The 24,382-nt window shown below is 41.7% G+C and overlaps 1 protein-coding gene across 1 annotated transcript in view; it reads right to left on the bottom strand.

Annotated features, from left to right (window-relative positions):
• Nucleotides 1–24,382, bottom strand: part of LOC311107258 (uncharacterized protein) — a gene marked incomplete at both ends in the record, with an annotated part of 120,472 nt that overhangs the window by 32,668 nt on the left and 63,422 nt on the right. Inside the window, 10 exons of the mRNA XM_084149738.1 lie at nt 1,523–1,710; nt 1,879–2,147; nt 3,549–3,739; nt 4,420–4,487; nt 4,585–4,856; nt 5,224–5,355; nt 5,488–5,620; nt 5,755–5,907; nt 8,200–8,297; nt 10,217–10,345. Of these exons, the coding sequence (XP_084005864.1) occupies nt 1,523–1,710; nt 1,879–2,147; nt 3,549–3,739; nt 4,420–4,487; nt 4,585–4,856; nt 5,224–5,355; nt 5,488–5,620; nt 5,755–5,907; nt 8,200–8,297; nt 10,217–10,345 (1,633 nt within the window). The remainder of the gene's footprint in view (nt 1–1,522; nt 1,711–1,878; nt 2,148–3,548; nt 3,740–4,419; nt 4,488–4,584; nt 4,857–5,223; nt 5,356–5,487; nt 5,621–5,754; nt 5,908–8,199; nt 8,298–10,216; nt 10,346–24,382) is intronic.

Below are 24,382 nucleotides of genomic sequence, written 5' to 3' on the forward strand. Positions count from 1 at the left end.
TATAATCATGGCCGGGTGTGGCCTGATTTCGTTGGGAAGGGCTCGTAAACAATCTTTTCAAGGTAAAGCCTACACCTGTTGTATTCATCATATGCGACAAATCAAATTTGATTTAAACAGTACTAATTTTAATTGTAGCCCTCCCTGGAAAAGCACACCTAATTCAACTTGTCAACTAATCATCAATCCCTCGATGAGTTGAATCAGGTGTTTCTGTCTTCGACTACAACAAAAATGTGTGTTTTTAATTGGAGCTAATCAAATGCTAATCTGCCATAAAGCAGCAGTCCTCCTGTAGTGTGTATTCAAGTGGTTTTTATTTGAAATATTATAAACAACTGAAAGGTGTTATTAAATGGTTTATATTAATTGAATTCATGGTCAAATGAAATGACTTTATCTCCATCCAGGGTCACACACAGGTAAGTTCATTGACCATTCCTGCTCAGTTGATAAATGTTGCAAGGCTGAAGAGAGACTTCTAGTAAACATGGATCATCAAAGTTTAAATGTACTTATGGAGTGCACATCATCATCATCAGGAAATCAACAGTGAATTCATGGAATGATAAGGATGTAGAAGATGAGTGGATCCTCCTCTGGTGTTCATCTTGTGTAATTAGTGTCAGATATTAACAACTCACCCAGAGTAAAGACGTATTTTATTATTAAACATAAAATTGGATTAAAACCTTGTCATGTTTATAACTTGGGAGGTATACGTTTCAGTTTAATAAACACTTTTATACATAATTTATGTAAGAGTTCATTGTTTTAATGTTCATACTATAAAATACAATTCTGCCTATCAAATTATATTACAATTACACATTACATTGAGAGAAAACATTATTGGTGTTGATAGTTCTATGAATATAATTTATATACAAATAATTCAACAGTGTCTATGTACAGAACCAGTCAAAAGTTTGGACACTCCTACTCTTTCAAGGGTTTTTCTTGATTTTTACTATTTTGTACATTGTAGAATAATAGTGAAGACATAAACTATGAAATAACACATATGGAATCATGTAGTAACCAAAAGTGTTAAACAAATAAAAAAATATTTTATATTTGAGATTCTTCAAGTAGCCACCCTGTGCCTTGATGCTTTGCACACTCTTGGCAATCTCTCAACCAGCTCACCTGGAATGCTTTTCTTTTATATTTCTTGATAGAACATTACATACATCACCATCCAATTTCAAGAGAATTCTAAAGTTCTTTACTCTTTTTAGAACATTGGTGTTTCTTTAGCTTGTATGACTGACTGAAACTCTTCCCACACTGGGAGCAGTGGAACGGCTTCTCTCCTGTGTGAATGCGCTGGTGTGTCTTTAAATCTCCTGACCGACTGAAACTCTTCCCACACTGGGAGCAGTGGAACGGCTTCTCTCCTGTGTGAATGCGCTGGTGTATCTTTAACTCTCCTGACTGACTGAAACTCTTCCCACACTGGGAGCAGTGGAACGGCTTCTCTCCTGTGTGAATGCGCTGGTGTCTCTTTAAATTTTCTGACCAACTGAAACTCTTCCCACACTGGGAGCAGTGGAACGGCTTCTCTCCTGTGTGAATGCGCTGGTGTGTCTTTAAATCTCCTGACTGACTGAAACTTTTCCCACACTGGGAGCAGTGGAACGGCTTCTCTCCTGTGTGAATGCGCTGGTGTATCTTTAACTCTCCTGACCCCCTGAAACTCTTCCCACACTGGGAGCAGTGGAATGGCTTCTCTCCTGTGTGAATGCGCTGGTGTCTCTTTAAATCTCCTGACCGACTGAAACTATTCCCACACTGGGAGCAGTGGAACGGCTTCTCTCCTGTGTGAATGCGCTGGTGTTTTCTGAGATGATCTCCTTTAATGAAGCTCTTCCCACACTGAGAACAGCGGTGTGGTCGTGGCTTGTCCGTCTCTCTCTGTTTCCTGGTGGGAGCTGGATTGGAGGAACCTGATGTGGTTCCATGGTGTTGTGAGCTGCTGGAGGACATGAGATTATCTGATCTGATCTCTCCACTCCTCAACAGTCTGACATACTCATCATGGTGACATCTCTTTATGTGCTTGAGGAGGAAGATCTGAGAAGTGAAGGAGAACGGACAGCCAGAACACGAGAAGATCTGGAAGTGGGACGACTCAGCGTTCACATCTGAGAGAGATGGAGGGGAGAGAGAAAGAGAGAGTAATTAAAATAAGAGAAATGAAGATCACAAGGTGCATGCATGATCATTATGATAATACACAACACAAAATATATTTAACATCAATGATGACTTTCAATTGAGAAATGAGTAATAATTATGTAATAGGAGGTTAAAAAAAATCAATGTAAGAGGAGTGAACAGAGGAGGATATAAACTCAGCAAAAAAAGAAGCGTCCCTTTTTCAGGACCCTAAAAATCCAAATAACTTCACAGATCTTCATTGTAAAGGGTTTAAACACTGTTTCCCATGCTTGTTCAATGAACCATAAACAATTACTGAACATGCACCTGTGGAACGGTCGTTAAGACACTAACAGCTTACAGATGGTAGGAAATTGAGGTCACAGTTATGAAAACTTAGGCCTTTCTACTGACTCTGAAAAACACCAAAAGAAAGATGCCCAGGGTCCCTGCTCATCTGTGTGAACGTGCCTAAGGCATGCTGCAAGGAGGCATGAGGACTGCAGATGTGGCCAGGGCAATAAATTGCAATGTCCATACTGTGAGACGCCTAAGACAGCGCTACAGGGAGACAGGACGGACAGCTGATTGTCCTCACAGTGGCAGACCACGTGTAACAACACCTGCACAGGATCGGTACATCCGAACATCACACCTGCGGGACAGGTACAGGATGGCAACAACAACTGCCCGAGTTACACCAGGAACGCACAATCCCTCCATCAGTGCTCAGACTGTCCGCAATAGGTTGAGAGAGGCTGGACTGAGGGCTTGTAGGCCTGTTGTAAGGCAGGTCCTCACCAGACATCACCGGCAAAAACGTCGCCTATGGGCACAAACCCACCGTCGCTGGACCAGACAGGACTGGCAAAAAGTGCTCTTCACTGACGAGTCGCGGTTTTGTCTCACCAGGGGGAATGGTCGGATTCGCGTTTACCGTCGAAGGAATGAGCGTTACACCAAGGCCTGTACTCTAGAGCGGGTTCGATTTGGAGGTGCAGGGTCCGTCATGGTCTGGGGCGGTGTGTCACAGCATCATCGGAAGAGTGGGGTAACATATCACAGCTGAACTGGCAAATCTGGTACAGTCCATGAGGAGGAGATGCACTGCAGTACTTAATGCAGCTGGTGGCCACACCAGATACTGACTGTTACTATTCCATTTCTGTTAGTCACATGTCTGGAACTTGTTCAGTTTATGTCTGTTGTTGAACCTTGTTATGTTCATACAATTATTTACACGTTAAGTTTGCTGAAAATAAACGCAGTTGACAGTGAGAGGGCATTTCTTTTTTTGCTGAGTTTAGTAAGGGCAGTGCTCTTAATGTTCCAGAGGAAGAGAGAGGGATGAAGAGAGGAGGAAGAGGGGAGAGAGAGTAAAGTACCTTTAGCAGAGCTCTTTTTGTCCCAGAGGTAGTCGAAGACAATGCCCAGGTCTCTGGCGTACTCCTCTCCGTACCAAACCAATAGCTCCTCTCCAACAGCTATAGGCTTACAGCAGCGGTATAGAATCTCTCCTCTGTACTGGAAGGCCACCAGATTCTGTTCTTCTTCTCTACGAGCACAGTTCACATACCTGAGAGAGAGAGAGAGAGAGAGAGAGGGCGAGAGAGAGACAGAGAGAGACAGAGACAGACAGAGAGATACAGAGAGAGAGAGAGAGAGACAGAGACAGACAGAGAGATACAGAGAGAGACAGAGAGAGACAGAGAGAGAGAGAGAGAGAGAGAGAGAGTTAATTATGTACAAGAGATATATTTCTTGAGGTTATCAACTATCAAATAGAGTATGAGACAGGTAGGTACAGAGAGAAACAGAAGGAGGAAGAGGACTGTGAGACTTTCTCTGTACTTACAGAGAGAAACAGGAGGAGAGAGACAGAAACAGGAGGAAGAGGACTGAGAGACTTCCTCTGTACTTACAAAGAGAAACAGGAGAAGGAAGAGGACTGTGAGACTTCCTCTGTACTTAGAGAGAGAAACAGGAGGAGAGAGACAGAGACAGAAACGGGAGGAAGAGGACTGAGAGACTTCCTATCTACTTACATAGAGAAACAGGAGGAGACTGAGGACTGTGAGACTTCCTCTGTACTTACAAAGAGAAACAGAAGGAGGAAGAGGACTGTGAGAATTCCTCTGTACTTACAGAGAGAAACAGGAGGAGGAAGAGGACTGTGAGAATTCCTCTGTACTTACAGAGAGAAACAGAAGGAGGAAGACGACTGAGACTTCCTCTGTACTTCACAGTGTTGCTTACCTCATCCAGTTGGAGTGAGTGTCTCTCCCAGCATCAATGTAATCGTCCCAGTGTTTGCTCTTGTAGATCTGAGGAAAACAACAATTCATATTTACAGTTTTGATCAGGTTGGACAAAATGTAAGCACAGCGCGATGACACACACACACACACACACTCCTCTCACCACCCAGGAGTATCCACTCTCCATGGCCTGGTCCTTGTCTGTGATCTCTCCTTCATAAGGTCCATAGTGGGCTCCTGCAGGCACAGTGTTTCCTTGGTTGAATACCCCCAGTCCTGCTTCAGGGATGCCTGATGTCCTGACCTCCAGGCCGGACGGCAGGGTGAGTCTGGCCCTGTCAGGGGCTCCTAGAGGGGCAGGGATGTCAGGGACAAAGAGAGCAGGACCATGGAGCTCACACTCCTCCATGAAGAAAGACTTGCAGTCCTCACAGTCTGGGAGAGAGAAAGATGAATAGAACATGTTAAACGTAAGTTATCATGATGATGATGATGAAGACATGCAGAGAGGTAGAGAGAGAGAGAGAGCAAGAGAGAGGAAAAGAACAAGAGGAACAAACAGGAATGATACATTTCTGGATAAGAGCGTCCACTAAATGACCAGGCCATAAAATTAAGACACGCCACCCGAAAAAAGCGGGTAGATTTAGGTATTGGCGGGTAAGAATGTCTATTTCACCAACCACATTTACTCTACAGTGTGAGCATTACATTCGCAAATAAAAATAGAGTCAAAAGTAAAGTATGAGCACATGTGCGAGTTGTGATTATTTCACTGGTTGAGAGAGAGCGAAAGACTCACAGAGGTAGTGGTCATCTTTGGGGACCTCCTCTTCCGTGTAAGTGATTCTTGGTCTGTCTCTCAGGTTTCTGCCACGCTTGTATGTGTTCAGCTCTGCTTTCTGCATTTCCAGACACTCTCTCTTAGACAGGCCTGGATCACACACACACACACACGTAATAGAATGTATTACTCCAGAAACAGTCAATGTGCCTCATCTTTTCTCTCAGACCAAATAAAATCACAATATCAAACTAACAGTCTATTCCTGTCTGTCTCTGTTACCTGAGGTTGATGGTTTGGAGTACAACAAGGGAGCCCCTCTCTGAGTGACAGCTGGGGTGTCTGCCCCCCTTCCCTGAGTGGATCTCCCTGCCTTCCCTCCACTGGTGCTGGGGGTCACTTCACTCTGACCCTCCTGGAAAGAGACCAGAGGAGAGTTCAAACTGACCACTGGGTCTGTGTGTCATCATCACTTTACCTTTGTTTAGTAGCATCATTAATTAAAATATATTGTGTGTTGTGTTATGTGTATGACAGTAACACACACACCTTGTCTCCTAGCCCCTCCTGTCCTCCACTGTGTGTGTCTGCTGTGCTGCTGTCTCTGAGGAAGGCCACTTCTTCAGTCAGTACCTCCAGGAATGGCTGGGGTGGTTCTGTCCTCATATTACTGGGTCCTGCCTCCTCACTGCTGGGGGGCTGCTGAGGACCAAAGGAGGGGGGTTCCAGAGTGTTATGACAAATATCACAATGATGACTAGACAGAGCTGTCAGCCCTCTTCATCTACAGCGTGGCAATTACATACAGCACATGATATACTGTGCTTTCAGAAAGTATTCACACCCCTTGACTTTTTCACCATTTTGTGGTGTTTTTTGGTCACTGGCCTACACACGATACCCCATAATGTCAACGTTTTTGAAAATGTTTACAAATTAACGAAAAATGAGAAGCTGAAATGTCTTGAGTCAATAAGTATTCAACAGTTTTCCTATGGCAAGCCTAAATAAGTTCAGGAGTAGAAATGTGCTTAACAACTTACATATTAAGTTGCATGGATTCACTCTGTGTTTAACATGATTTTTGAATGACTACCTCATCTCTGTACCCCACACATACAATTATCTGTAAGGTCCCTCAGTCGAGCAGTGTTCAACTACAAAGACCAGGGATGTTTTCCAATGCCTCGCAAAGAAGGGCACCTATTGGTAGATGGGTAAAAAAACAAAACAAAAAACAGACATTGAACATCCCTTTGCGCATGGTGAAGTTATTAATTACACTTTGGATGGTCTATCAATACACCAAGTCACTACAAAGATACAGGCATCCTTCCTAACTCAGTTGCTGGAGAGGAGGGAAACCCATCAGGGATTTCACCATGAGGTCAATGGTGACTTTAAAACAGTTACAGTTTAATAGCTGTAATAGGAGAAAACTGAGGATGGACCAACAACACTGTACACTGAACAAAAATATAAACGCAACAAGTGTTGGTTCCATGTTTCATGAGCTGAAATAAAAGATCCCAGAAATGTTCTATATACACAAAAAGCTAATTTCTCTAAAATGTTTGGCACAAATTTGTTTACATCCCTCTTAGTGAAAATTTCTCCTTTGCCAAGATAATCCATCCACCTGACAAGTGTGGCATATCAAGAAGCTGATTAAACAACATGATCATTACACAGGTGCACCTTGTGCTGGGGACAATAAAAGGGCACTCTAAAATGTGCAGTTTTGTCACACAACACAATGACACAGATGTCTCAAGTTTTGAGGGAGCGTGCAATTGGCATGCTGACTGCAGGAATATCCACCAAAACCGTTGCCAGATGCTAATGCCCTCTCTGGCCTACCCTTGGCTGCGCCCCTGCCCAGTCATGTGAAATCCATAGATTAGGGCCTAATCAATGTATTTAAATTGACTGATTTCTTTATATGAACTGTAGCTCAGCAAAATCTTTGAAATTGTTGTATGTTGCGTTCATCTTTTATATTACTCCACAATACTAACCTAAATGACAGATTGAAAAATATTACAAAACATGCAACAAGGCACTAAAGTAATACTCCCAAAAATGGGGCAAAGAAATTAACTTTATGTCCTGAATACAAAGCATTATGTTTGGAGCAAACCCAACACAACACATCACATCACCGAGTACCACTATCCATATTTTCAAGCATGGTGGTGGCTGCATCAGGTTATGGGTATACTTGTCATCGGCAAGGACTAGGGAGTTCTTTATGATAAAAAGAAACAGAATAGAGCTAAGCACAGGCAAAATCCTAAAGGAAAACCATGTGCAGTCTGCTTTCCAACAGAGACAAATTCACCTTTCAGCAGATCAATAGACTAAAACACAAGGCTAAATCTAAACTGGAGTTGCTTACCAAGACAACATTGAATGTTCCTGAGTGGCCTAGTTACAGTTTTAACTTAAAATTGACATGAAAAGGGCTGTCTAGCAATGATCAACAATCAACTTGATAGAGCTTGAATAATTTTTTAAAGAATAATGTGCAAATATTGTACAATCCAGGTGTGCAAAGCTCTTAAGAGACTCACAGCTGTAATCGTTGCCAAAGGTGATTCTAACATGTGATGAATCAGGTGTGTGAATACTTATGTAAATAGAATATTTCTGTATTTCCTTTTCAATAAATTTGCTAACATTTCTAAAAACATGTTTTCACTTTGTCATTAAGGGATATTGCGTGTAGATGGGTGAGAAAAAAATATATTGAATCAATTTTGAATTAAGGCTCCAACCCAATAAAATGTGGAATAAGTCAAGGGGTATGAATACTTTCTGAAGGCATCATCATTTAATTAATTGGTTCACACTTCATAGCTCCAGTCCTTGAGAGCACAAGTATCTGCTAGTGTAGTGCTGAAGAGAAACAAAAACCCCCCAGATGTATAATATGCACCTGTGAAGGTATTTTAAAAAACACTTACCTGTGCAGGTATTTAAAAAAATATTTACCTGTACTGTAGGTGTGGCAGATGTGGCAGATTTGTCAAGCTGAGAGACTCCCTGAGACGCTGCTGGCCTCCTGGTTGGGGGTCGGAAGCTCCGTGGTGCTGTGAGGACAGATTCATATAAGCCCTACCTGGCTACTAAGACTTCTTCTATTAGGGACGTCTAACGTTCAGTCTGCTGCACAGACCCTATGGACGCTCTAGTCTAAAGCGCCTGGTTGAATTGTGCTTAGGAATTATTTATTTTTTATCTCTAAATGGTTAAACTAGTGAGATATCTGTGATTATTTTAAGAAATCTGTGAGTTTGTTTCATTTACTATCATCCTAACATAAGATATTGAATGATTTTGCCATATCTAATTAATGGATATTACACTACTTTCCATGAAGAGGACAGTATATGTTACTACTTTATACAACCACATCGAATTGGGGGGAATTACATGCCTTTTTTTAAACCTCAGATTGGTGATGTTAGTATAAATATTTATAGTCAACACGATGACAAAAGATCAATTACTTAAAACAGATGAATATCTTTGGTTTTGTTATACGCACTGGGGTTCGCTATCATTTTCTTTCTCAAATGGCACCAACAATTCGGAGTGGCCACACCAATTCAAAATCTAGATAGAAGCTTTATAAAAGTTCTCATCTAACCAATCATGTATATATTTTTGGGGGGTCATTTAGCAGACACTCTTATCCAGAGCGACTTCAACAGATTTTTCACCTAGTCTGCTTGGGGATTTGAACTAGCAACCTTTCAGTTATTGGCCCAACGCTCTTAACAGCTAGGCTACCTGCCAAGTTTCCGTGTGGCCTTTGAATAGTGTTAGTTTTAACAGTGCTACAACCCAAGCGTTTGCCCCCTTTTCTATTGATTACAGCATGATATCGATGGAAGTGATTAACAAAAAAAAAGCATTGCGTTACACTTACCGTGTTGGCAAACCACTTTAATCAAAATGCAACACTTCAAAATGTAGCTAGCTGTCTTCTACAAATTATCTAACCAGTGATTACCACGTTATTCTTAGATTCTGTGTGGTTTTTGAGCTGTTATTTTTAACAGGACGTGCAACCTCATCTCCCTGTGATAATCAATGAGTGATTGACAGAACAGTGTTGCGTTTCTCTTTCTGTTTTGGTGACCCTCATATCAAAATGAAACATTCTAAAATATAGCTGAATATGTTCTGCAGGTTGTCTTCTAACCAGTGATGTAAAAATATCTCCAGCTCCATGTGGTTTTTGAGTTGTGGTAGTTTCCACAGAGCATATCTCCCTCCCCCCACCCCCCATATCGATGAGTAATTTATTGCCACTTGTCAAAACAACAGGGGTTTTGGTGCGTGTGCAGTTTATTAGCTGCTTGTTTAAAACAATACAAGTAACATGATTACTATTGTTGTAAATGTATGTGTAGATAGTAAAGTTTATGTTTTCAATATATCACAAACTGTGTTTTGACATTGGGCTATTTCTCAATATGTATTGTCAACAGGAAGCAGCAACAGCATCATTTTAAATTTAAGTTTTAGTAATATAAATGGAACTTTTAACATTAATTTCCGAAGGTATTGTATTTAAATCAGGTAAAAACTGCTGAATGAGTCCAAAAACGTGCTCTATTTAATTTATTTTCATGATATACCAGATATCAACAAAACGGGTTTGCCCTAAACGCAACACAGACCATTTCACTTATTTTAGCATACCTTCCACTCCTTTAGCCCTACCTGTCTACTAGCCTAGTGGTATCTGGGTAGGTCCTATCAGTCTACTAGCCTAGTGGTATCTGGGTAGGTCCTACCAGTCTACTAGCCTGGTGGTATCTGGGTAGGTCCTACCAGTCTACTAGCCTGGTGGTATCTGGGTAGGTCCTACCAGTCTACTAGCCTGGTGGTATCTGGGTAGGTCCTACCAGTCTACTAGCCCGGTGGTATCTGGGTAGGTCCTATCGTTCTACTAACACGATACTTCTTATTACATCCTAATTTACTACTACTGCTCTACCTGGTGGGCATCTCTCCAGTCGAGGGGTCCACTCATCCTCCTCGGAGTCGCTGGGTGCGAGAAGCGGAGCAGTGTTTACCATTTTAGGTCTGCCTCTCCTCATAAACGCAGGTACCGGGGAGTTCAGCCCTGAGGGACACATTAGCACACACAGTAGAGACACTCTGCTCTATACAACACACACAGTAGAGACATGGCGCAATACAGGAGTAAAAAATATATAATAATAACAGTGATGAATCTAAAATCACAGACAGAAGGGGTAAACCAGACACATCACAGGGGCTATAACGATGAAGCGTCTGTTTAGAACGTTCTCACCACCAAATATGGTAGTGAGAGGAAGTCCAGTCTAGAGGGAGAGGATTGAATTAGGTGAAACTGGGCCCACATTCTGCTCATTGTCTCATCGATGAAACATCTGATCTCAATAAATGTTTCTGTTCCCAAATCTAGAATCTGTTACAAACACAGTGCACTAAGTTGTATAGACTTGACGCTTTGGCAAAAAAAATAAAAATGCATTGTTTAGGAGTGCAAAGTGTAATTGAGTTTGTACACACCCATAATTCACAGAGGAGGCGTTCCCTAGTGGAAATATGCAAATACATGCTACAACAAGCCAATAGGATCTCGCTAGCTCTTGCTTGGCTTTGCCCACCTCCTTGCTTGTTCTGCCCACTATGCTCAGGGTTGCCATGTTTTCCCGCTAAATTGGTCTACTTTTAAAACTATGTCGCAGGTGAAAATGTATTGGCTGCGGGTTGCGGGGTTTTTGGGCTACTTCTAAATTGCACCACGGCCACGATGGCATTTCTCTCTTAAGGTAATTTTTTTGTTTAAATATATTCATTGTGACCTGCTGCTGCTGACTATCAGGCAGTGAGGCAGGCTGTTACTGGTGAGTGAGTGAGTGAGTGAGTGAGTGAGTGAGTGAGTGAGTGAGTGAGTGAGGAGGGGGAGGGCCAGAGGGGGGTGTGTGTTGAGAGCACTGGTTGACAGAGTACTGCAGCAGGCAGCGGAGTCACAGAGACGGACATCATGACAGCTTTTTACCAGTTGCAGGCAGGCTATTTAGATTGGTCATTATGGAGACACCTATTTCCAAAAAACATATTAGCGCGCTAGAACTGATATAAAGGCGACAAAGCACTGGAAAACGACTTTAGGCACACTAGAGCGCTTTAGATACATTCGCTCAGAGGTGGTTTAAAGTCAAATGCATTCTAATGTCGACTTTTCTTATGGAAAACCGTATCAAGAGAAGTTAAGTGTTTTACGCCTTCTCAGTTCTTCGGTCTTGAGCGCTGCACGGGTGGAAATTTGAAATGGAAATGATGGAAATTCCTCCCATCCTTCTGTAATGGGAAAAAGTCCACAATGAAACTGTGGAGAATGATATATTTGCATCTGTTGGCCATCAAGAAGGCTATTAATTTCGATGCCATTGTAGGCTACTGTAGCCTACCATTTGATACAATAAATAAACTCAGCAAAAAAAGAAACATCCCCTTTTCAGGACCCTGTCTTTAAAAGATAATTAGTAAAAATCCAAATAACTTCACAGATCTTCATTGTAAAGGGTTTAAACACTGTTTCCCATACTTGTTCAATGAACCATAAACAATTACTGAACATACACCTGTGGAACGGTCGTTAAGACACTAACAGCTTACAGACGGTAGGAAATTGAGGTCACAGTTATGAAAACTTAGGCCTTTCTACTGACTCTGAAAAACACCAAAAGAAAGATGCCCAGGGTCCCTGCTCATCTGCGTGAACGTGCCTAAGGCATGCTACAAAGAGGCATGAGGACTGCAGATGTGGCCAGGGCAATAAATTGCCATGTCCGTACTGTGAGACGCCTAAGACAGCGCTACAGGGAGACAGGACGGACAGCTGATTGTCCTCACAGTGGCAGACCACGTGTAACAACACCTGCACAGGATCGGTACATCCGAACATCACACCTGCGGGACAGGTACAGGATGGCAACAACAACTGCCCGAGTTACACCAGGAACACACAATCCCTCCATCAGTGCTCAACCTGTCCGCAATAGGTTGAGAGAGGCTGGACTGAGGGCTTGTAGGCCTGTTGTAAGGCAGGTCCTCACCAGACATCACCGGCAACAACATCGCCTATGGGCACAAACCCACCGTCGCTGGACCAGACAGGACTGGCAAAAAGTGCTCTTCACTGACGAGTCGCGGTTTTGTCTCACCAGGGGTGATGGTCGGATTCGCGTTTATCGTCGAAGGAATGAGCGTTACACCAAGGCCTGTACTCTAGAGCGGGATCGGTTTGGAGGTGCAGGGTCCGTCATGGTCTGGGGCGGTGTGTCACAGCATCATCGGAAGAGTGGGATAACATATCACAGCAAGAACTGGCAAATCTGGTGCAGTCCATGAGGAGGAGATGCACTGCAGTACTTAATGCAGCTGGTGGCCACACCAGATACTGACTGTTACTTTTGATTTTGACCCCCCCTTTGTTCAGGGACACATAATTCCATGTATGTTAGTCACATGTCCGTGGAACTTGTTCAGTTCATGTCTCAGTTGTTGAATCTTGTTATGTTCATACAAATATTTACACATGTTAAAAAAGTTTGCTGAAAATAAACGCAGTTGACAGTGAGAGGGCGTTTCTTTTTTTGCTGAGTTTATGTTGAAATGACGATATCACTGGAGTAATACCAAATCAATTTGTGCCACTTGTGTAGCCTACCTGGAGCTGGCAAATGGATAGATAATAAACATTCTATAACTTCAGTTTGTTGTAGCCTTGTGTTATTATGCAATTATTAATGGCCATGTTTAGTTAATTAAATTTGAAGTTATCAATTGTGACCATGGTTACAGCTCTTTCGCAAATGTATCAATCTCCACATTTAATGTCAGTTTCATTGTGGACTTTTCCCTGAAATTAGATGTTGGCTATAGGCTACCTGCATCTAGCTCAGCAAACCATGGCAACATTGAATTGCAATTATAAACCAGATTTTTGTCAGCAGCCTATGCCTATTTAAATAACAAGTAAATCTTGCAAATATGCCATTTATAACGGTTTGTAGTCTTAACATCTGCCACATATTAACAGCACAATTGCCAGGAAATAGCCTAACATTCATTTTTTGAAATTCGTCTAAGTGTTTCTTGCACAGATTTCGAGATCCTATGTCCAACTTCAGCACTCAAACTCTCCTGTCGGATTTATCTATAGTTGTGCACATGAGCAAATGGGATTTATTTCCATTCATAAACTGGGTGGTTCAAGCCCTGAATGCTGATTGGTTGACAGCCGTGGTATATCAGACCACATACCACAGGTATGACAAAACATGTATTTTTACTGCTCTAATTACGTTGTTAACCAGTTTATTATAGCAATAAGGCACCTCAGGGGTTTGTGGTATATGGCCAATATACCACGGCTACGGGCTGTATCCAGGAACTCTGCGTTGCGTCGTGCTTTAGAACAGCACTTAGCCGTGGTATATTGGCCATATACCACAAAACCTTAGGCCTTATTGCTTAATTATAAACTTGGTGGTTTGAGCCTTTAATGCTGATTTGTTGAAAGCCGTGGTATATCAGACGGTGTACCAAGGGTATGATAAAATCATATATTTTTTTTACTGTTTTTTTACTAATTACTTTGGTAACAAGTTTATAATAGCATTAATATTGTATACAGACAGCTGCCGGAGCCAGTTCCCAGGGCACCACCTGGTCAAATATGCTGCGACACTGCTTTGGTCAGTCTCCTCGAAGGGGATGAGACCAAGCACGGACAGGCTCTGTATGACTTTACTGTCTGGTGCGAGTCATCCCATCTAAAATTTAACACATCAAAAACAAAGGATATGGTGATTGACTTTCGAAGGAACACTACCATGTACACACCATCACTTATAGAAGGTGAGCCCATCGAAATAGTGGAGGAGTAAAAATACCTTAGGCTAGTCATTGACAACAACCTGTCCTGGGATCAGTGTCCTGACACTACTTTTAAGAAAGGCCAACAGACTGTATTTCCTATGGAAACTGCACTTTTGTTTATGTTGATCTAACCATCATAGTTATCTTTTATAAACCATGAATTGAGAGCATTCTGTTCTACTGCTTGACCTGCTAGTTTGAGAATATCAACATTGCACAGAAAAATAGATTGGGCAAGATAGTCAAATCAAATCAAATGTTATTGGTCGCACACACGTTTAGCAGATGTTATTGCGGGTGTAGCAAAAAACGCTTGCGTTCCTAGCACCAACAGTGCAGTAATATCTAACAATACACACAAATTTAAAAGTAAAATAATGGAATTAGAAATGTATAAATATTAGGACGAGCAATGTCGGAGTATCAATATACAGTATATACAGTACCAGTCAAAAGTTTGTGGACACACCTACTCATTCAAGGGTTCTTTATTTTTATGATATAGTAACAAATCAAAATATATTTATTGATGACAGCTTTGCACATGCTTGGCATTCTCTCAACCAGCTTCATGAGGTAGTCACCTGGAATGCATTTCAATTAACAGGAATTGATTTCCTTCTTAATGCGTTTGAACCAATCAGTTGTGGTGTGACAAGGTAGGGGTGGTATACAGAAGATAGCCCTATTTGGTAAAAGACCATGTCCATATTATGGCAAGAACAGCTCAAATAAGCAAAGAGAAACGACAGTCCATCATTACTTTAAGACATGAAGGTCAGTCAAGTTTCATGAAGTGCAGCCGCAAAAACCATCAAGCGCTGTGATGAAACTGGCTCTCACGAGGACCGCCACAGGAATGGAAGACCCAGAGTTACCTCTGCTGCAGATAAGTTAATTAGAGTTACCAGCTTCAGAAATTGCAGCCCAAATAAATGATTCACAGAGTTCAAGTAACAGACACATCTCAACATCAACTGTTCAGAGGAGGCTGCGTGAATCAGGCCTTCATGGTTGAATTGCTGCAAATAAACCACTATTAAAGGATACCAATAATAAGAAGAGACTTGCTTGGGCCAAGAAACATGAGCAATGGACATTAGACCGGTGGAAATCTGTCCTTTGGTCTGATGAGTCCAAATTTGAGATTTTTAGTTCTGTGTCTTCGTGAGACGCAGAGTAGGTGAACAGATGATCTCCGCATGTGTGGTTCCCACCGTGAAGCATGGAGGAGGAGGTGTGATGGTGTTATGCTGGTGACACTGTGATTTATTTAGAATTCAAGGCACACTTAACCAGCATGGCTACCACAGCATTCTGCAGCGATACGCCATCCCATCTGGTTTGCGCTTAGTGAGACTATAATTTGTTTTTCAACAGGACAACGACCCAACACGCCTCCAGGCTGTGGAAGGGCTATTTGACCAAGCAGGAGAGTGATGGAGTGCTGCATCAGATGACCTGGCCTCCACAAACACCCGACCTCAACCCAATTGAGATGGTTTGGGATGAGTTGGACCGCAGAGTGAAGGAAAAGCAGCCAACAAGTGCTCAGCATATGTGGGAACTCCTTTGAAAAGCATTCCAGGAGAAGCTGGTTGAGAGAATGCCAAGAGTGTGCAAAGCCATCATCAAGGCAAAGGGTGGCTACTTTGAAGAATCTCAAATATAAAATATATTTTTATATGTTTAACACTTTTTTGGTTACTACATGATTCCATATGTGTTATTTCATAGTTTTGATGTCTTCACTATTATTCTACAATGTAGAAAATAGTACAAATAACCCTTGAATGAGTAGGTGTGTCCAAACTTTTGACTGGTACTGTATATATGTGATGGGTGTATAGACATTATGGACAGTATGTGGATAGAATATATAGTATATCTGAAGACTACGTGGATAGAATAGGATAGTCAGGACTCGCAGAAAAATCATGGGGCAGCAACAGCAAGAACTGTCATCTCTCTGCCTGGGCAGAGCCCTCCAGAAGGCAAATAAAATAGCGGTTGACTCTTCCCACCCACTCCACCCTGAATTCCAGCTCCTGGCCACAGGTACTCTTTTATTCCGAATGCAATTCTGCAACTTAACAAAATGTTGGACTAATTACCCTTTATCACTTGCACTTTAACTATGAAATTGCACTTACCCAGCCTACTTCATTGTAAACATCCTTTGCTATTTAAAAAATTATACTTTTTTATATGTGAATTGCCTCTGAGGACATTCACGATTTCTGAATCTGAATAAGGCACCTCCGGGGTTTGTGGTATATGGCCATGTAGAAATGGCGCCGACAGAGAGGGCTGCCTCGCTTCTTGTCCTTAGGAAACTTTGCAGTATTTTGTTTTTTTATTTATTATTTCTTACATCGTTAGCTCAGAAAACCTTAAGTGTTATTACATACAGCCGGGAAGAACTATTGGATATCAGAGCAGCGTCAACTTACCAACACTACGACCAGGAATACAACTTTCCCTAAGCGGATCCTTTGTCCGCACCAACCAGGGCATTGGAACTGATACCAGATGCCGACCCAAAACAACGCCCACCGCCCATCACTTCAGAGTATATTATTTGCTAATGTCCAGTCCCTAGATAACAAAGTGGACGAGATCAGGGCAAGGGTTACTTTCCAGAGAGACATCAGGGATTGTAACATACTGTTTCACGGAAACATGGCTCTCTCGGGATATACTGTCCCCGTCCATACAGTCATCTGGGTTCTCAGTACATCGCGCCGACAGGAATAAACATCTCTCCGGGAAGAAGAAGGGTGGGGGGGTTTGTTTCATGATTAGCGACTCATGGTGTAATTCTAATTTTGTTCACCTGACCTAGAATTCCTCACAATCAAATGCCGACGTATTATCTCCCAAGATAATTCTCTTTGGTTATTGTTACAGCCGTGTATATCCCCCCTCAAGCAGATACCACGATGACCCTCAAGGAACTTCAATACCACGATGACCCTCAAGGAACCATATATCCTGAGGCTGCATTTATTGTAGCTGGGGATTTTAACAAAGAAAATTTGAGAAAAAGGCTACTTAAATTCTATCAGCATATTGACTGTGGCACTCGGCTGGAAGAACACTAGCTCACTGCTACACTAATTTCCGCAATGCATAAAACGCCCTCCCCGGACCTCCTTCCGGCAAATCTGACCACGACTCCATTTTTCTCCTCCCATTCCTATACGCAGAAACTCAAACAGGAAGCACCCGTGCTAAGGACTATTGAACACTGGTCTGACCAATCAGAATCCACGCTTCAAGATTGTTTTGATCACGCGGACTGGGATATGTTCTGGGTAGCCTCTGAGAATAAATAGACGTACACTTGAAGTCGGAAGTTTACATACACCTTAGCCAAATACATGTAACTCTTTTTTTCACAATTCCTGACATTTAATCCTAGTAAAAATTCACTGTCTTAGGTCAGTTAGGATCACCACTTTATTGCAAGAATGTGAAATGTCAGAATAATAGTAGACAGAATGATTTATTTAAGCTTTTATTTATTTCATCACATTCCCAGTGGGTCGGAAGTTTACATACACTCAATTAGTGTTTGGTAGCATTGCCTTTAAATTGTTTAACTTGGGTCAAACGTTTCAGGTAGACTTCTACAAGCTTCCCACAATAAGTTGGTGAATTTTGCCCCATTCCTCCTGACAGAGCTGGTGTAACTGAGTCAGGTTTGTAGGCCTCCTTGCTCGCACACGTTTTTTCAGTTCTGCCCACAAATGTTCTATAGGATTGAGGTCAAGGCTTTGTGATGGCCAATCCAATACCTTGACTTTGTTGTCCTTAAGCCATTTTGCCACAACTTTGGAAGTATGCTTGGGGTCATTGTCCATTTGGAAGACCCATTTGCGACCAAGCTAACTTCCTGACTGATGTCTTGAGATGTTGCTTCAATATATCCACATAATTTTCCTTCCTCATGATGCCATCTATTTTGTTAAGTGCACCAGTCCCTCCTGCAGCAAAGCACCCCCACAGCATGATGCTGCCACCCCCTTGCTTCACGGTTGGGATGTTGTTTTTCAGCTTGCAAGGTACCCCCCTTTTCCTCCAAACATAACGATGGCTACCCGGACTATTTGCCCCCCACCCCCTCTTTTTATGCTGCTGCTACTCTGTTCATTATTTATACATAGTCACTTTAACTCTACCCACATGTACATATTACTTCAACTACCTCAACTAGCCGGTGCCCCCGCACATTGACTCTGCACTGGTACCCCCCTGTATATATAGCCTCCCTACTGTTATTTTATTTTACTTCTGCTCTTTTTTTCTCAACACTTTTTTGTTGTTGTTTTATTTTACTTTTTTATTAAAAATAAATGCACTGTTGGTTAAGGGCTGTAAGTAAGCATTTCACTGTAATGTCTGCACCTGTTGTATTCGGCGCATGTGGCCAATACAATTTGATTTGAATTGGTCAAACAGTTCCATTTTTGTTTCGTCAGACCAGAGGACATTTCTCCAAAAAGTACGATCTTTGTCCCCATGTGCAGTTGCAAACCGTAGTCTGGCGTTTTTATGGCAGGTCCTTTGCTGTTGTTCTGGAATTTATTTGCACTTTCCGCACCAAATTACGTTCATCTCTAGGAGACAGAACGCATCTCCTTCCTGAGCGGTATGACGGCTGCGTGGTCCCATGGTGTTTATACTTGCGTACTATTGTTTGTACAGATGAACGTGGTACCTTTAGGCATTTGGAAATTGCTCCCAAGGATGAACCAGACTTGTGGAGGTCTACCATTTTTCCCCCCGAGGTCTTGGCTGATTTCTTTTGATTTTCCCATGATGTCAAGCAAAGAGGCACTGAGTTTGAAGGTAGGCCTTGAAATACATCCACAGGTACACCTCCAATTGACTCAAATGATGTCAATTAGCCCATCAGAAGCTTCTAAAGCCATGACATCATTTTCTGGAATTTTCCAAGATGTTTAAAGGCACAGTCAACTTCGTGTATGTAAACTTCTGACCCACTGGAATTGTGATACAGTGAATTATAAGTGAAATAATCTGTCTGTAAACAATTGTTGGAAAAATTACTTGTGTCATGCACAAAGTAGATGTCCTAACCAACTTGACAAAACTATAGTTGGTTAACAAGAAATTTGCGGAGTGGTTGAAAAACAAGTTTTAATGACTCCAACCTAAGTGTATGTAAACTTATTAGATTTTTGATATACCACGGCTAAGGGATACGTCCTAAGAACAGCCGTGGTATATTGGCCATATAACACACCTCCTTGGGCCTTATTGCTTAATCATAGCAGTCAAAACAAGTTAAATCAACATCCATTGATGAAAAATGATCTGGCCAGTTTAATAAGGGCAAATTCTATTTTCTCTTGCGATCTATTTTTAAGCTCACAATAACTATTATTTAAATGGAAACCTAATTTTCTTCTTAGCCTATGTCGATACATATTACGTCGATATTCCTTCATAATTCGCTCGATAACATTATGGAAAAACATTTTTGGCCTGCTAGTCTGCCCTTGTGGGCGGGGTTTGAGTGGTCATTGGGCTAGAAATTTCAGCTAGACCTGGCAACCCTGACTATGCGTCATTTGCTCCCACTATAAACAACACAGATTAACTATCGTGGGTTAAGTTATAAATATCTTTACAAAATTGTCATTTTGTCACTGTTCAGCTACATCTGGGACACTTACCTATAGTAAGCATAGCCAGGTGGTTCCTCTTCAAGTTTCTGTACCGAACTTTCTCACATTTCACTAGATGGGTCCATTCCATCTTTGAGAAATAGGTCTTCAGATCATCGAAATCATCCTAGTCGGAGTGTGCAGGTGTAGCTATAATGTTGGCTCAGGTACAAATGGCACAATCAGAAATCAACTGAACATATAATAATATAATATAATATGCCATTTAGCAGACGCTTTTATCCAAAGCGACTTACAGTCATGCGTGCATACATTTTTGTGTATGGGTGGTCCCGGGGATCGAACCCACTACCCTGGCGTTACAAGCGCCGTGCTCTACCAGCTGAGCTACAGAGGACCACCATATCAGATACAGTAGCTACCTAGATAGATAGATGGCTAAATTCTACCTCTCCATCTTAAGTGGTCCCATCTAGAGGTTGACATGGGAGTGAAAATGAATTCCTGTCCCATCTTGTCCTGCAATTTGTTTTCCTGTGCTGTCCTGATCCCGCAAATTCTATATCCCTGGAATATTACTGTCCCTTCCCGATAAAAATCACTCCGATCCCGTTGCGCGCAGAAATATGTAGGCTATTGTGTTAATTTAGGAAGTATTTACAATAATTTCAGTAATGCAATATGCGACTGTGACATGTGGTTCTCTTACATATTTTAGTTAAATGCACTGACTGTAGGCCTAAGTCATATTCTATCAATGACCTAAATATAGATCGATTAAGGCTGGAGGATGAGGACAGAGACCCCAGCAGGATGGTCTGCTCTGCACAGGCATAAAACTGTAGCCTACAGCTGAGCACTGCGCACATATTAACATTTACAAGGCATTGACATTTACAACATGATCATCAAATATGTATAACCTGAGCGGCAGTACTGCATAAGTCAATCAATTTATTGTTCAAAACTTCACCTCAGATGGCACGGTTTAGTAAAATACTCGAACAATTGGGATTGACAGTAAAGTTGTTGGGAGTTGAGCAGCTACAGTATGCCCGCTCTCAGGTTCGTAGCCTATTTGATTAAACCGCAGAATGTTTTACAAGCCATGTACTTCGTTCCTTTGTTGTCAAAGACAACTGAACTCCATCAAATTGAGCTAAAACATCTATCCTTGGGTTTAATGTTAATGTTAGTGATGGGTCCTTGGCTGCAACTGATGTAGGTTGGCAATTGAGGCAGCCTAGTAACTACAGAAGCTACAACTGGACCTAACAGAGAGCGAACTGGGAGAGGAGAAATTACAATTTATTTTGTTATCGATTTCTATTAAGTAAACTATATTAGGCCTAGCCTACATTGTTGGTTTTCTTTTATGAAATGCTACATACATTACATTTTTCCTCCCAAAATAGTTTAACACTATTCCTGTACTGACCTTTCCTGTGGACTGTTTGATACTGTCCCATCCTGTCCCGAACTTGACTCTAGAATTTGACTCCCATTCCTGACAGAATCCTGCGGGACCCGCAAGACCCATGGGAGTCCTGTTCCCCTGTCCTCTAGTCCCATCATCAGTATCTTGGTCTATGCTAGTTAGCTACTGTTAGCTGATAAACTTGCTAGGCATTTCTCAACTCACCTCTTCCGAAGAACTCATTTTAGCTGTCTTCCCTCGAAGTTCTTTGCCCCTGAACTTGTAGCTACAAGTGCGAAATATAGGAAAATAGTTAATATCATTATCAAGTGTTAATTTGTCAGCAGGTAGCTAATTAGACTATTTTGGTTAACTAGCTAACGTTAGCGTTAGTCTTTTAGCTAGCTAGCTACCACTAGCTAGGTACATATATAGTAGTTAACACAGTAACGTTCGCTAGCTAGCTACGTTACAGCACTGTACTTCTGTAATTTAGCGCTGCAAATTTGTTTATGGTAACGTAGCTAACGTTAGCTACTGTACATTACCGAGCTAACAAATTATTCTCAATATAGCTAATAACATAGCAATATTTTACTATTTATGGCCTGGTATTCTAGCTAGCTAAATTACCTACCTTTTGAAACCGTTGTTTGGAAAAACGAGCCAATATAATCCGACCATCCACAGTTCAGTGACTCTAAACTGAGGTAAATTTCGCGAGCAATTGAACAAGCCCACTGGTCCGCGAGACAACTTCTGGCGCCAAACAAAGCCCACTGGTCCGCGAGACAACTTCTGGCGCCAAACATACAACAGCGGGAAAGAGGGTGGAAAATCACTGACTGAACTCTCTCTGCCCAGTTGCCACTTGCCAGTGTTGCTGTTGTTGTCTGCCCATGGTGCTGACAGTCCAGCCAGTCTGTCTCTTCATTATCTGATAGAGCTCAATGGTTGACTGTTTCTTTCTATTTAGAATTATACATTTAGTCTGAGCTGCCAACTCTCAAGCATTGGCCATGAGTCACATGCATTTGACCAAATTCTCATGCTCTCAAGGCATTATATCTCATGCTTTAAAAAGTACAGCGCATTAACCTTTCAACTGTGCTCCAAATCTATAGGATTATAATGATGACAGAACTATGTGAGCATGTATTTGGAATTTCGTGGTAGTACATTGACATTCGTGGTTGCAAATATGATTGCAAATGTGTAATTTAATTTAGCAAGCTTGTATCATATGTGAAAGATTTAACAATGGTCGCAAACTTGTAACTTGACATTTGTTCATACATTCAATAAGATTCGCAAGTATAATTTATTTTCAGAATTATTACAGGTCCATTTATGAGTATGAATATTCTGCTGTAAATAAAAAATACACTTGCAGATTTTGAATCTGCCGCACACAGAGTTCTGTAACTGTTGTCATGTTACCAAAAGATTCATGAACTTGTAAAATGTTTTGTAAATTTGTAGAAAGAGATTTGCAAGTAAAAATTTGATTTATGCAGCTCTGGGGGCAGGATCTTTTACTCCTGACCAATCAGTTCCCTCTGCCAAAACCACAACCACCTAACCATTGGCTGGATTGTTGCATCAATCAAATCTCAGGAAGTAGCTCCCCACATGAGCAAGAGAGGATGAGTGAGGTAAATGCAGTGGCGATTTTAGCATGTCAATCTTGGTGGGGCAAACAATTTTTAATTTTTTTAATGCAAGCCAGCAAAGCCACTACACAACACTAAACAATACATTAACTGCACTATAACGGTGACTAATGGTGCCCACAAACTGTTAGGACCTACATAAAGCTGTCCCAACCGCACTCCCAACACCTTACCACTGCTACATCAGCAGAGCCTTGTCTGTCTGCGAAACAGTTCATCAGCCTCATTTACTGCCTTTAAAAAAAACATAGCTGATATGGCTGACTTGCTTAAACAAATGTGGTTTCTACTGACAATTGAGATGTACAAAATGTGGCTTAAGGGGACGATGAGCGGATAAGAGGCAATCCGTAATTTCGATTAAGACATTAATGAGCGAGCTAGGACGGACGTAGTCAATATAACTATTTTTTCAGCACTTTTGAAATGTACAGCGACAGAATTCAGAACATGGCCCATTCTTACAGCATTTTCCCTGTACACCAAGTCAGAACCGTAGGATAAATAAAGGGGGCATATAAGCAGACATTGAAAGCTCTTACAATATTCGATGATTACATTTCTCTAAAACAGGCTATAGGCTACATGTGCTCCACCAAGTCAGAACAGTACGCGGAATTAAGAGGGCAAAATAGACCAAATTATTAGGGTGAGGCACATGGGCTACTAACATTTTACTACACAACATACACTTAGTATTACTTTCTTAGCTACAGTACACAAATCTCCCTGGCATATTACATCATTTATGCAGCAGCATACAATACATTTTTGGACTCACCTTGTTGTGCTGTGCTCACTTGAACAGGAAGGTGGCGTGGCAGTTCTTTGTGGGCAAATTTTGGCATCAAACTTTGGCATCAAAGTCTGGCATTCTCTGGATATACAGTGGGGAAAAAAAGTATTTAGTCAGCCACCAATTGTGCAAGTTCACCCACTTAAAAAGATGAGAGGCCTGTAATTTTAATCATAGGTACATGTCAACTATGACAGACAAATTGAGATTTTTTTTCCAGAAAATCACATTGTAGGATTTTTTATGAATTTCACACAGTCACACTCCAAACTCCACTATGGCCAAGACCCAAGAGCTGTCAAAGGACACCAGAAACAAAATTGTAGACCTGCACCAAGCTGGGAAGACTGAATCTGCAATAGGTAAGCAGCTTGGTTTGAAGAAATCAACTGTGGGAGCAATTATTAGGAAATGGAAGACATACAAGACCACTGATAATCTCCCTCGATCTGGGGCTCCACGCAAGATCTCACCCCGTGGGGTCAAAATGATCACAAGAACGGTGAGCAAAAATCCCAGAACCACACGGGGGGACCTAGTGAATGACCTGCAGAGAGCTGGGACCAAAGTAACAAAGCCTACCATCAGTAACACACTACGCCGCCAGGGACTCAAATCCTGCAGTGCCAGACGTGTCCCCCTGCTTAAGCCAGTACATGTCCAGGCCCATCTGAAGTTT

This window comes from Coregonus lavaretus (assembly GCF_964263955.1).
Source record: "Coregonus lavaretus genome assembly, chromosome: 32".
NCBI lineage: Eukaryota > Metazoa > Chordata > Actinopteri > Salmoniformes > Salmonidae > Coregonus > Coregonus lavaretus.